The sequence below is a fragment of the Odocoileus virginianus genome, chromosome 7 (genome assembly GCF_023699985.2).
Source record: "Odocoileus virginianus isolate 20LAN1187 ecotype Illinois chromosome 7, Ovbor_1.2, whole genome shotgun sequence".
Taxonomy (NCBI): Eukaryota; Metazoa; Chordata; class Mammalia; order Artiodactyla; family Cervidae; genus Odocoileus; species Odocoileus virginianus.
In genome coordinates, this window is record NC_069680.1 from 68524840 (window position 1) to 68539796 (window position 14957).

Here is a 14957-nt window from a genome sequence, read left to right on the forward strand (position 1 = left end):
CCAGTCACCGGGTCACCAAGCCCGTGTTGGCGCTCCAGGGCCTCGGTGTCTCCCTCGGTGTCATCAGGCTGTGGACCAGGCCCCTGCGCTAAGGAGACCCTCATCCGCTGGGCTGTGTGGCCAGCTTCCTATCTATTTGCCTGGGAGCTGCAGGGTGGGTGCTGGCAACCATGGACACCCTGGGGGACAGAGCCTGCACACAGAGACCACGGAGGCCTGCCCAAGAGTCATAAAATCACAGAAGAGTTCAGCCACGAAAGTGCGCCTGGACAACTCCCAGACCTCCTAGTAGGACAAAGACCAAATTCTGGGTCACAGTCTCTGAGCCAGCCCCTCCCTCCGAGCTCTGCTTCCCTCCTCGGCTCCTCCAGGCTCTCCTGTCCTCTCCACTTTGCACACGTTCTTCCCTCACCAGAAGCGCACTCCGCTCTCTGCCACTCCCACCCCAGTCCAGTCCCCTTGGTCTGCCGGCCCTCCACGGCCCCTTCAGGGCTCAGCCTGACACCACTGCCTCAGGGGATTCTCCCCCACCCTCCAGCTTCCCTTTCCCTATGCCCTCCTCCACCGCCTGCTCCTGCCATCCTCAGGGAAGACTCGCCCGACCCCCAGCTCCTCAGTACCCGGACGCCCTCACCAACCCTAACCTTCTCTCCCACCAGCCCTTGGCCACACCCTGGACTTGGTCTTCAGAAACCCGCTCTCGTGGCAGCTCTCAGCTCCTCCACTGAACCCAGTCCTTGCCCCACCTCTCCATCAGGGCTCCTCTGGCTTCGTTTCCTGACCAACTAGCTGATACCCCTGGACCAGGCATTTCCAACATCACACTTTTCCAAATATGCCCCAAACTCAGCCTTCTTCCCTCTGAAACACTCTCCTGGCACACCTCGGCCCTGAGCCCCTGCACTGTCTCTGGCCGCGTCTGCGTGTAGTGAACACTGCTGGGCAAGGTGCAGAACTGAGCTGACGGCTTTAGTGACACTTAAATTCTTGAAGCTCCCCTGGGTTTGGATGCTGCTGGCCAGTCTGGTTATGTTTCCCTGGTAGACCTGCTTCCTCCTTCATCCTTCAGCAGCCCACCATACCCCTCCTCACCCTGGCTTTTAGCTGAAAACTTCACATCCCATTTCACTGAGAAGCAGAAGCCTTGCAAGTGAAGTCCCCCTTCTCTGCTCCATGTCCCTCCCCAGTCATCCCCCACCTCCCTCCCTCTTGGGCTGACCATAAGGTATGCCTCTTGTTCTGGTATCACCAGCCTTTTACTTTCTTCTGGGCCATCCTCATTTACCCATAACATGCTCCAGGCTCTCTCACCTTATAACATCCATCTCAATGGCCTGTCTCTACTCCAGCTAGGGTCCCATTTCTCTGCTTCTCTCCACAATCAATGCCCTTTGGAAAAGTGGACAGTGAAGGTATTTCCTTTGCAGCCTGGCCCAGGGAACCTCAGCCAGCAGGGCTACCACCCAGGCCAACAGATCCCCTTGTGAATTCATATCTTCACACCACTTATGCCTGACCTGCAGGGCATTGGCTTCAGTGGTTCTCAGACCTGGGTTGCCGCTCAAAAAATCTTCCAGGTAAAAGTGATTCCACACCCAAAGCTTCGGGACCATCTCCTTGTTACCAAATCACAAGGGCCCTTCTCCGTGGTCATGACATCTGCCAGCTCAGCAGCAGCCGGCACCTGAGACCTGGAAGGGCACTCCCTCCCATCTCGGGGACTCCCTGCTTTGTGGTCTTTCTCACTGGATGCTTCTCCTTCATCTGACCTCTGAATGCCGGCACTCCACAGCACATGGTCTCGGGAATCCCTTCTCTACCTTGTCCACATTCTGCAGGAAATCTCATCATTCCCTAAATACCTTTAGGCCAATGGTACCCAATTATGGGTAAACCACCTTGAGTTCTTACATGAACTTCAGAAAAACAAACCCAACTGCCTTCTTGACATCTTGACCTGGATTTTCAGGAACATCGCAAATGTAACATGTAATAGAGGTCTCTTGCCTTTATCTAGAACACCTATGTCCCACTCCAAACTGCCCCCAGCCCAGACTGCCCACCATGGTCATGACCACCTCCATCCACTCAGGAGCTCAAGCCGGATTGCGACTGTTCTCCTGGTTTCCTGGCCCCACCTCACCATCCACATCCAGTCCCGAGACGCTGTGTCAGACCCACAGACTTCCTATGGCTTGCCTGGCACTATTGCCACGGCTTTCCTACAGGTCTCCTCACGTCTCCCAGCCCTTCTAGACCAATCTCTACACACAACCGGAGTAATCACCTGCAAACAAAGCTGTTTCTTGGCGTTCCCCTGTGAGGCCCCCCAAATTCCTCTGGGGACTGTCCCATTTAGCCCTCCTATTCCTCCCACTCCACCTTCCTGTTCCTTCACTGAGCTCTGAGCCTTGAGTATCCCAAGTCCAACAGCCTCAGGGCATTTGCACCTGCTCTGCCCTCTTCCCGGGATGGCCATCCACCCTCTCGTGACAGGTGTAGCTTTCCTCCCTCCTTCAGGTCCCAGAGTAAATGCCGCCTCCTCTCTGCAGCCTGCAGTGAGTGGGGCCTCCCTGGGATGATCCACCTCAACCCCCTCCCAGCAAGGCAGGCAGGCCCTTGGCCACCAGCCCTGTTGCACAGTCCCAGGCACCCAGCAGTTGCTTTGTGTACAGGCGCCAACTGGGCAAATGAACCAATGAAGTGCGCTTCTCTACAGCATTCTGCTGCCCCTCATCCCTCTTTGTGTCATGGTCGCACCCCCAGGCCGTTACTTTCAAAATTCACTGCGGTCTGTGGTCTCAGGGTCTTGGTACAGTTGCCCCTTTATCCTCCTTCCCTGCCTGGGAAAATAGGACCAACCTCTCTCCAACCCCCCCAACCAGTTTCCGATGAGACAAGCAAAGGACAGGGCTCACTTGGATAGATGTGGTCTCATCCCCATCGTATGAAGGAGCAAGCTGGGGCTCAGTAAGGGAAAAGATAACCCTCCCCTATCTGTTCCAGATGAAGGCCCTTGAGTATACCCAACTGCTCCCCTGCCCCTCCACCCACTCTGAACACGCCCCTGCTCCCCCGCCTGCTCCCTGCACACCGCCCCTCACCTGCTTGTGCGGGTACACGTTAATGTGGCACTTGATGCACTCCTGCCCCATGTTGGCCCAGGAGTTGCCGCTCATCCATTTTCTCTTGCACTTGGGACACTTGTACTCGCCGAAGCAGCGCTTTTTGCCCTGGTACGGGGTCAGACCCTCGCCTTTGGGGCGTGCCTAGAGGACAGGAAGCAAACACAAGGGATTGGGGTCCACCAGGCCACAATAATGCCCCCCCCAGGTCCCCACGGTCTCTCCCTTCAGCCTCCATGCCCTGCGTCCCCAGGTGCAGAAATGGGAACACCTTTTGTCCCAGGTCCAGAGGACACCAGTCACCCCAGAGCACACGTGGGAATCCCAAGGCTGGGAGACTCACACGGGAATGAAGGACGGAGCTGGTGGTGGGTTTTTAGAGTGAAGGAAGAAAGTACTTGCTGGTGGCGAGGAATTACTCCTTTAACACCGCCGTCATGAAGGGGCGGCTGGCAGTCACATGACCTACCGACACATGGCCCAGAGTGGTGTGGTTTAAATGGTTACTGAAGGGGCAACGTAGGCAGAACACAACCTTGAAAGCAGTGAAAGTGTGTCTCCCAACAGCATGTATATTATCTATAGTGAAGCAGATCACCAGCCCAGGTGGGATGCATGAGACAAATGCTCGGGCCTGGTGCACTGGGAAGACCCAGAGGAATTGGGTGGAGAGGGAGGTGGGAGGGGGGATTGGGATGGGGAATACATGTAAATCCATGGCTGATTCATGTCAATGTATGACAAAACCCACTGCAATGTTGTGAAGTAATTAGCCTCCAACTAATAAAAATAAATGAAAAAAAAAAAAAAAAAAGTGTGTCTCCCCTCAGCCCTGCTCCCAGCCACCTGCTCCCTTACTCGGCAGCTATGTTAATTTCGTTCAGACCACCCCAAAGATGGGCTCTCCATTTTCAAATGCATACAGCATATACATATGTATGCACATTCTTTCTTTTCCCTCACTCATACGGAGACAGATTATACACTTGGTTCTGCATCTTCCCTTTCTCACTTAATAATAATCCTAGACATATATATATATAATATTTCCCCCAGATCAATCAGTACAAACAGAGCTACTGTATTGTGTTGTCAACTCTGTGCAAGTTTTATAGTGCTTTCTTATCACTACTACAACTATCTAGATTGTTTCTACTCTTCTATTACAAGCAGTGCTGCAATGAATAACTTTGCATATATAAATGTGCGTTTGGAGATGGTAAAGAATCTGCCTGCAACGCAGGAGACCCAGATTCAATCCCTGGGCTGGGAAAATCCCCTGGAGAAAGGAATGGCAACCCACTCCATTATTCCTGCCTGGAGAATTCAATTCCATGGACAGACCATGGGGTCACAAAGAGTTGGACACAACTGAGCAACTAACATTTCCATGTGTGTATATATAATTTTGCACATAGGAGAGTACATTTGCCAAATAAGTTCATAAAAGTGAAATTGCTGGGTATATGGGTATGTGCACTTTTCATTTTTAAAGATGACAGTTACCATGAGCTTCCTCTCCCCACTCCCAGCTGCAGTTGTATCAACTTAACATTCCAACTCCTCAATAGATTTCATCATTGCTAATCTAGGAGGTAGACTTCTCAGAGTAGCTTTGACTTGTATGATATGTACTACAAAGAAGAGAGAATCTTTGCATTTAAGAAGAGAGAATCTTTGCATTTAAGAATCATTTGTGTTTTCTTTGTGATTTTTTTTCTGCTGGGGTTTGATATTTTTCTTGTTAGTTTGCCACTGTACTTTATATATTAAAGAAACTAGCTCTCTCCTACTTGTTTTTTTTTTTAAAGAATTTTTACTGAGATACTATTTATATAGCTAATATTTCACCCTTTTAATGTGTATAGTTCAGTGGGTTTTGGTATATTTGCTGAGTTCTACAACCATCACTACAGTCTAATTTTAGAACATTATTTGTTACTCCCCCACAGAAACTCTGCATTCATTAACTCATCATCCAGCCCCTACTTCCTTCCACCTAGGCCCAGGAAACCAGTGATTTAACTTTCTCTCTATGGGTTCCGTTCTTGACATCTCAGGTAAGTAGATCATACAATAATCGCCCTCTGTCTGGCTTCTCTCACTTGCTGTGACGTTCATCCACATTACAGCATGTATCAGGACTTCATTCCTTTTTGGTGCCAAATAATAACCCATTAGGGCTTCTCAGGTGGCTCAGTTGTAAAGGAGTTTGCCTGCCAAGCAAGAGACACAGGTTTGACACAGGGAACGCAGGTTCGATCCCTGGCTGGGGAACTGGGCTCTCACGTGCCACAGGCAGCTAGGCTTGCAGGCTGCAATGGCTGGGCCTGCACCCTCTGGAGCCAGCACAGCACAGCTAGAGAGCTCATGTACGGCAGCTAGAGGGATCCACACGATGCAAAGAGGATCCTGCGTGCCGCAGCTGAGACCGACGCTGCCAAACAAACAAAAGAAAGAAATATTAAAAAAAAAAGGAGTACTGTGCTATGAGGCAGTCTGCTTCCATAGTAAGGTTTCCCTGGGTATTTGTTTGTGTCCAAAGTAGTGCATAAAGGTCAAGAACACAGACTCTGGATCCAAACCCTGGTTGTGATCCTGGGCAAGTTATTTCACAAGATTAGTGATAGCAACTACCAGAAAAGTCTGTTCCGGAACAAGATTAAGTGAAGCAGAACACTTAGAACAATGTCTGGCAAATGAAATAGGAGTATTTGTTACTATTATTTGCTAATGTAGAACAATAGCGGTATATAAAATAATAACTTCTTCCTCCAGTAATCATGTCTTTTTTGCCCAGGCACCATTACCACCATTTGGTGATAGCCTACTAGAATTACAGACAAAATCCTAAAAAGGGCCATACATGCTGAATGCGTAAATCTAAACTTAGAAGGTGACAGCAACACTGCCCGGGTCTTCTGGGCCTACTGCCTTATGTCTTTTGGATCCTTACTGGCCTTCCTGGCAGCCGTGATATCCTGGGGAGAAGACTCCGTCTGAGCTCCAAGGCAGGGCCTCAGCACTGATCAGGTTCAGGGGAAGACCAGTTATGCCAGAAGGAGCGCTCCGCGTGCGGTCAAGGCCTAGGGTCCAGTCAGTGTGCAGTAGAGAAGCCACCTTGTGACTCTGAAGACGCTTTGAGTTGTGCTGGTCTCAAGACAGGGACAGTGCTGTCAGCCCTCCAACCGCTTCTGGGGCACCTTTTCTACCTGGTTCGTGATGCCCACAACTTCCACAGCCTCCCTTCTCCAGTAATCCTGAAATCAGGGACTAGATGAACTCAGTCTTGCGGTCCTTGTTCTTAAAGTGAAACTTGCTCAGTCGTGTCTGACTCTTTGCGACCTCATGGACTATACAGTCCATGGAATTCTCCAGGCCAGATAACTGGAGTGGGTATCTCTTCCCTTCTCCAGCGGATCTTCCCAACCCAGGAATCGAACCGGGGTCTCCTGCATTGCAGGTGGATTTTTCACCAACTGAGATATCAGGGAAGCCCAGGAGTGAAAGTGAAAGTCGCTCAGTTGTGTGCAATTTTTTGCAAACCCATGGACAGTAGCCTGCTCTTTCATGGAATTCTCCAGGCAAGAATACTGGAGTGGGTAGCCGTTCCCTCCTCCAGGGGATCTTCCCAACCCAGGAATTGAACCCAGGTCTCCCACATTGCAGGCAGATTCCTACCATCCGAGTCACAAGGGAAGCCCTTGAAAGACACCTACATTCCACAGGGGAACAGGGATAGGCATGGGGTGCCACACCAGTGGTAGGATTCCAGATTCCTTGGTTGAAGTGGGAAATGTGGGGGCCATGACCAGCCAGACCCACCCTGGGATCTGGTTCTGCAGGCCTCTTGGTTCAGAGATTGATGGGATCTAGCACCTGACCTCATACAGCTGGGGCCAAGGGCAGGGGTCAAGATGTCAGAGGTGGGCATCGAGGTATCCTGGGGCACTCAGCAGCGCAGAGGGTGAGGATCAGGGCAGGACTGACAATGCAGTCCCCCCAAAGTCTCTGCTTCAGAAATGAACAAGAAGGAAAGCTACACAAATAAAGAAGATACTGCATGTGCACCAAAGGAAGAAGCAGGGAGATGAAAGAAGAGCAAGGGGTGAGTTGGGAAGTATTGCCACACTGTGTAATTAGAAAGCCAGCCATTCCAGAGCCTTCCATCAGGGACCGTGAGCGGCCAGGCAGGCCCCAGGGACAGGGGCTTCTGCCGGACCAGCACACCGTTCCTACACGACTGTCCCCAGGCCAGGTACCAGGAGGGCCAGCTCTGACTCCCCACCATAGAGGATGTGGCTCAGATCTCAGATTTCAGGACCAGATGCTAGCAATGGCATATTCTGTCTCTACCTGTGAGTGTCTGGGGGACCTTCAGCAAATCATACAACCTCTCTGTGCCTTGATTTCCGCAGGCAGAAACCTGGGATGATGATAATGGGCCAGCCTCCCCAGGGCTATTGAGGGAATTTGATGCGTTCATACTGATGAAGGACTTAGCTCAGCAGATGAACATTGCAAGTGCTCAGTAACCATTAGTAATTTCAGTAGCATTTGCTTCTGGACCTTGTACAGGGAGAAGGAGCAGGTATATTCCAGGTGATGTGGAGACAGGGGCTGAGACTACTGAGCATAAACTGTAAGAGGGAAGTCCTAAATATGAGAGGGAAGCCTAGGGAGAGGCTGGGCTCACCATCCCCGAGTTGTGGTTGAGTAGGGAGGGGGCAAGCAAAAGATGAACAGCATTAGGTGTCTTCACCTGCTGGAATCCTCAGAGAGCACACCAAGAAAAGTACAGAAAGGCTGTGAAAGCTCTGTGGATGCTGTGGAGAGGACAAAGAGAAGAGGGAAGAGAACAGGTTTTTACAAAGCACCACCTGTGTGCTTGGCTTTGTGCTCACAGCTCCATGGCCTATTAGGCTCCCATTTAACTCTGCCCATAATCCTATGGGGTAGGGAATATCATCGACCCTCTTAACAGATGGTGCAACTGAAGCATGTGGAAGGACTTGCCGAAGAGTTTCCAGAGTACAAGGGCAGGAGGTCTGGCTTTTCCACAAGCCTACAGTTAACTCGCCCTTTCTGTTTGTCATTCCCAAGTGCGTCCTCACCATGAAGCAGAGGCCTGCGCTCAGGAGGAGAAATCTCCCAGGCCTCCAGCTCAGCCTAGCCCAGTGGCTTTGCCCTCCTGTGGGTCAGAGTGGGGAGAGATGACCTGTACGGCAGGGGCAGGGAGGCAGGGGATGGAGGGGAAGGCAGGCCAGCAGGCAGCTCTGGGCAGAAAGCAGCCGCTTCCCAGAAGGGCTCAGTCCTGTTGTGGCTGTGCTTACAGACGAGGGCAGGGCCAAAGGGAGTAGGAGTTTTGGATGGGACAAAGGCTTCTCTACCCCCAACACATCCCCCCACCTCTCCTCCCAGAAAGGCATGGCTTCTGCTCATAAACGTCAGTGTGAGCAGTGACTGCTGACAGCCTCGCAGGGGCTGCCACCCACCCCGGCTGGGAAGGAGGCCAAGACTGACTGGGCTCTCCTGACCTGGGCCCCTGCCACATTCCCCTCTGGGAGATCACATGTGCCAGGAGCCCAGTCAAAGCTCAGTGGGGCTCAGGAGCCAGCCCTCTTAGCACAGACAGGCCCCCCTTAAGGACCAAAGAAGCCAAGAGACTTGTTCAAGGACACATAGCAAATCAGGGACTGAGCTGAGGTGAGAGATCAGATCGTCTGACCTCCAGACCAGGCTAGAATCAGCATGGAGGGCAGCCTGGGAAACGAGAGATGGTGGAGGTGGAGGTGGGAAGGAGAATTTGTGCCAGGGAGCAGCCAGGGCAAAGCTGGGCAGGGGGTAGGGGTGGGGAGTCATCCAGGCATGCCAGAAGCCTGGGGAGAGATGCAGATGATGCTGACACTACCTGGGCACTTCTTGGGGATGGCTCAGTGTTTTCCTTCCAATAGCTCAGGAGATTTCCTGTGTGGATGAGCAATAGGTAGTGAGCTCCCCGTCACTGGGGGTATGCAAGCAGTGACTGAGTGAACAACTATCAGGGACACTGCCAAGGAGACTTTTGCCCTGGTCAGACAGTGGGACCAGGTCACTCTGAGGACACTTCAACTCTGAAGTCCTCCCAACTCTTGCTGCTGGTGAAGGCCAACCAGGCAGGTGTGGAAAGGGAACACACTCAGACACTGATGGGGGTGGAGCCTGAACAGGCACATTTCCTACTGCATTTCCATAGTGCAACTTGGCAGTAAGGTTTCAGACTTGAAAAGATGCCCATTCCTTTCCCCCAGCAAATCTATATCTGGGTGACCATTCTAAGGAAATAAAAGATCAGAGGTGCTGACCACAGGGAAGTTCAAAGATGACCATCACATCACTGTTTATGATAGTGACAAGTTGGAAAAAGCTAATGCCCTGGTTCCCTAAATGATGTTACACCCGTTGGACAAATGACAACAAAACCATTAAAACATTTATGAGGATTTCTTAAAAAGGGTTTGGGAAAACATTTTATAAGAAAGCAGGATAAACAATCAAATATAGATTGCTCCCAGAGTAAAACTTTAAAAAGAAAAAATGTGTGTCAGAAGAGGGCAGGAAGGAAATCAGTCAGAAATGTTCAGATGTTGCCTCTATGAGATAGGATGCTCGGTTCTGATTGATTGTCTCAAACGAGTAGGTAGGTATAACTTTGATAGAGAAAATGACGACCCTGAATTGCAGGCCCCTCCTACCCACAAGGGGGCGCCCTGCACTTTCCCAAGGTGGTGAACTGGAGATGGCAGCTCTGTCCATACTTGTCCTCTTGGGCCTGGGTGTGGGGCAACGGTCAACCTCCGGCTGCTGGGTCTGTTGGAACACGTGTGTTCGCAGAGCTGCCCTGCCCTCAGCCATGGTATGGGCTTCCCACCCCCTCGATCCCATGTGCTCCCTCAATTCTGAGAACAGCTAGAAGCATCCACACCTGTCACGTAACATGAGTCTGGCTGGTCACTCTGCCCATCAATTTCCCTGCCCCTGCTTCCTGAAGTCCCACCAGGAGTGAGTCAGGCTTCAGCGTGAAGCTTGTTTTCCTCTTAGCCTGTTTTAGACTGAGATTTTTGCAGGGAGATGACATCATCACCTTTGGTAACTCGAAGGAGAGCATCTCACAGACCATGGCTCCGGAGGAGGCAGTGAGCTGGGGTGATAAGGACCTGAGGCTGTGCCCTGCACATGATGACTCCACGCTGGCTTCTGTCCCATACAGCCTGTGCTCTCAGGATCACGGTTTCAGCTACGGGCCCCAGCTGCAAGGTCTCAGCCCAGCCCTGGTCACACCACCTCTGCCTGCCCAACAGAGCATCCTGTGCCCTGGTGAGCTTTGGGACAGACTAACAGCTGTACTCACTCTTAAGAGTGAGTCTTAGGTGTCTCTTAGGAGCCAGGCACTCTTTGTACAATCACCTGTGAGTCAAGTATGCTTAGTCCCAGGTTTTGAATGAGAGCACAGGCATGAAGAGGTGAAGTAACTCACCCAAAGCTATACTGCCAGCAGGTGGTGGAGTCTGGACTTGAACCCAGACGGCTGGCTGACTCAAGCCCACTCTCTCAATTGCTCTGCACTGTGCCCGGATGGCACAAAGATGAAGAACTCACACAGCCAGGACAGTAAGAAACAGGAAAAGGTTGCTACTGTCATGGGCCCTGGCATGCTGGGTGGCCCCTGGGAGCATCCCTTCTCCTCTCTGGGCCTCAGTTTCCCCATCTCTAGAATAAGAATTGATGCTTTCCAACTGTGGTGCTGGAGAAGACTCTTGAAAGTCCCTTGGTTTGCCTGGAAATCAAACCAGTCAATCCTAAAGGAAGTCAATCCTGACCATTCATTGGAAGGACTGATGCTGAAGTTGAAGCTCCAATACCTTGGCCATTGAATGTGAAGAGCCAACTCATTCGAAAAGACGCTAATGCTGGGAAAGATTGAGGGCAGGAGAAGGGGGCAACAGAGGATGAGATGGTTGGATGGCATTGTCAACTCAATGGACATGAGTTTGAGCAAACCCTGAGAGGTAGCAAGGGACAGGGAGGCCTGGTGTGCTGCAGTCCACTGGGCAGGCTCACTTTCCTTCTTGAGACCCACAGGACAGCCCCACGCACGCTGGCCCTCTCAGCCAGGGAGCACTAGGCTGGCCCCACAGTGCATCCAGCTGAGAGGGAATGGCCGAGTCGGGAGGAGCAGGGGAAGAAATAAGGATCAGATGGGCTCCTTGCTGGCTCCCTGTCCCCTGTCTGCATGCTCTCTGCGGCCAGGCGGCCGAGGTGGTGCTGGCCTAGAGTCAAGAGGGAAAGAGCCCTGGGTCCGAGATGCCCTTTCCATAGATGAAGACACAGGGTTGGAAGGGCCCAGGACTCTTGGTGCAGTCTTGCTGACTCTTCCTGGGAAGCCCAAAAGGGTTCTGGGAACCCTCTCTAAGGGCTGGGGGCGTTCTCTGGAGGAGGCAGCACCCCTTTCCTGGAACCTCTTCTCTTGAGCCCACCTTCCTTAGGCCCATGGGGGCACCCCTGCCCTGGGCACTCTCTTCCCAAGCCTGGACGCATGGGGAGGAAGCAGGGGCTACGATCAGAGGCCTGGGCTCAGCCCTGGCTCTCACAGGCCCAACTTGGAACTTCAGTTTCTTCATCTGCCAAGTGAAGGGGCTGACGTAGAGGACCTGGGACGCCAAGATTTCATGAGCACCCACCATGTGCCAGCCACTTGCCAACTTGTCACTCCACAGCTCTTCCATTTTATGAGAGAGCAAATGGAGGCCCAGAGAGGCCAAGCAACCTGTGCAGCGCCCCACAGCCGTGAGGCCAAGACTTAAACCTGATCTGCTACACCTCCTACCTCATGCATAGCTGCTCCTGAAACGGTTGTGAGAAAACAAGAGAACAAGCCTGCTCCTAGGACCACGACCCCACCTCTGAGTGCCAACCCTTGGCTTCCACTGCAATTATTCATTCAACTAACATTTACTGAGTACCTGCTCTGCACCAGGCTCTGTGGAACATTCCAGGAATATGGAAATAAACAGGACAGATGAGGAATGCTTGCACAGTCTGGGGCCTTCCAAAAGAGTTGACCCTGTGTGATCCTTTCACCAAGCGTGGCCTACACCAGTCACAGACACCCTCGGACAAGCACTTCCAGGCTCTGGCTCAAGTCAGACTCACACCTGCAGAAACACTCTCGGACCCGTGTCCTCGGGCAGAGGCGACTCTTCACCCAGTCCTTCCAGCTGACAGGCAACGGGGCCAATGCAGGACATCTGAAATGACCTCTAATCGATGCAACAGCCCTATAAGTCTGAGCCCTACTGACAGATGAGGAAACTGAGGCTGCAGATGGGAGCGGCAGTGCCCAGAGTCACAGAAAGAGGAAGCAGTGGGGCCAGGATCTGAGCTTAAGCCTGTGCAGTGCCGGTACCCACGCTTCTCTTTCCCCTGTGTTCTGTGACACCGTTTAAGCGACCCTCCCAAACCCCCCACGCTCACGTGTCCACACACACGGCCCGGTGAGGCTGGCAGGAGGGCTTCCTCGGCCTCTGCAGCCTGGTCGAGGCAGCTGCCGGCTCTGCGGAGGCCCCAGAGGAAGCAGGAGATCAGAGGGACAGGTGGGCTGGGCCCTGCGGCGGCAGGGAGGGAGGAAGGACACTACAAGAGGCCCCCCTGGGTTTCCTCCGGAGCTTCAAGGGCCCCCTTGTCTGAGCACTGGCATCCCGGCCGCCTCCCCTCGGCCCCCTCCCCTTTTCTGGGTTCCTGCCGCAGCCCAGCAGGAGCCCAGAAGGCCCAGCCTCCTCGCCACCCCTCCCACCCCGTTCCCAGCCCAAAGCCACCGCAAAAATGCCATCCTGATTCCACAACACTGGGGTTTGTCAAAGTGCAAGGGAACAATGCCGCTTTCACAGTGCCAGGAAAAGGTCTCAGGAAAACCCTGGGGAGGGGGCAGCGAGGGGAGCGAGGAGACAGGGACAGGGCTGAGATGGAGCGGAGAAGACAAGGGGCGGCTGAGAGCAGAGGCCAGAGGCAGAGCGCAGTCAGCAGTGGGGTGGGGAGGGGGTGTGGGCTGGGAGCCAGGAGACGGAGAAGACAGGGCGGCGGGCGGGGTCGGCGGGTGAGGAGTGACAGGCGAGGGGAGAGAGAAAGGGGGGAAACGAACCGAAAGGGAGGGAGAAAACAGATACCGGATGGGCACCCCGAAGGAGGCCAAAAAGCCCCTCCAGGACCCAGAGCGGTACAGAGGCCCCTGACATCCCCGCCCCCACGCCTCTGGGCACTGCACCCGAGAAGCTACCCTCCCTGCCACAGGAACCCCTCTCTCCAAATCCCACCCCAAGGCCAGGCAATTGGACTTGCTCTCAGGCAAAACTTTTTGGAAACCAGAGACTTTGTAATCACATGAACAGCCACTCCCTAAGCTATCTGTTTCCTGCTTCTGGCTTTCCTCCATTAGCAAAACCACACGGATCAGAGCCCAGGGGCGGGAGGGGAAGGGCGGCCAGTCCAGAGGGGTGGAAAACATCCGAATCAGAGCGATTGCAAAAGGCCTGGGTTTTCCTCCCCTCCTGTGACTGCAGAGACAGCGATTGCTCGTCCTGCCACCGCCGCCGCCACCGGTGGGTGGATGCAATGGACAGAAGGTCTGCAACCACTGTGTGGTTGGCCGAGAGCTGGATGCAGCTCTGAAAACCATTTGTTCTCCTGAGCGGGTTCCCAGAGCCTCTTGCATCCCTGTTTGGGTGGTCCATTTGCCCGGCAAACCCTTTCTCCGGACTGTGCCCCTCCCCTGCGGTGGCCACAACCTGGGTCCAGCCAGGCAGCGTCGCCCTCAGGTGCTTTAATGGCCACGTCAGGCTTGGGAGCCCCCAGGACCTGCAGGATGGAGGCAAAACACTCAAGACTTTTTTCCCCATCTGGCCCAGCCGACCTCACCTTTGTCACTGCTGCTCCCTCTGACCAAATTTCTATTCCAACAACAACGACGAAATCATTTCCTGCAAATAATTTGGCCCCCTCTGCCCTCACACCTTTGCTCTTTCTATTCCTTCCCCCCCCCCCCCCCCAAACTTTCTCCACCTGGCAGATGCTCCTGTACTCAAGGCCAAACTCCAAGGCCACTCCCTCTGGCCTCCCCCCTCCCAGACAGGGTTAACTGCCCTCCTTGGGGTGTTCACGCCACTCGAGTCCCAGGCCCAGGCCCTAGCACAGAGCCCTTCTACTGCCTCCCTCAGAGAAGCCCTGGCTCCCCAAACTCCCAGGGGACTTTGTGGTCTGCACCACTCGCTTGGCTGCGGGTCATGTCCCGCCCTGACCCGGCCTCTGGCATGCCAGGGATGATCTGGCATGCCAGAGATTTCATCCTGAATTTAAAGACCTTTTTGAAAACTGCCATTTCTTCCGTTTAGTTTCCCAGTAGTCTCTGAGTGCGCTGGGACCACGAGGGGCTTTTGAAGCACCTGGGTGGGGCTCAGGCCACATCCACAGCTGGAAGGGACAGTGGTGTGGGCAGTGCTAGTGATGGGTGAGCTGTGTGGGTCCGGGTGTGGGTCCTGCAGGCAGAAGCCTCCTCCCAGGATGCCCCTCCTGGGCTGTGCTGAGCTCTCTGGAGGGCCACCTAGGGACACCAGAACCATCTCTACAGATTGTCTGGCCTTGGTCTGCATCTGAGGCCATCCCTGGCGAGGTCTGGCCACATGCGACCTGGCTAGATGTGGCTGTAACTAGCTCAGCTCCACCTGGCTGGAGGGAGGTTCTGCACCAGTGCTGGGGCAGGAAGGTATGTGGGTAAGAGGTGATGGCCTCAACCTACAGTGA

At 53.5% G+C, this 14957-nt stretch overlaps 1 protein-coding gene across 1 annotated transcript in view; it reads right to left on the reverse strand.

Moving 5' to 3' along the window:
* ZCCHC24 (zinc finger CCHC-type containing 24) overlaps positions 1-14957 on the reverse strand; it is a 64206-nt gene that overhangs the window by 8921 nt on the left and 40328 nt on the right. The window contains exon 3 of the mRNA XM_070470926.1: positions 3105-3269. Within this exon, the coding sequence (XP_070327027.1) occupies positions 3105-3269 (165 nt within the window). The remainder of the gene's footprint in view (positions 1-3104; positions 3270-14957) is intronic.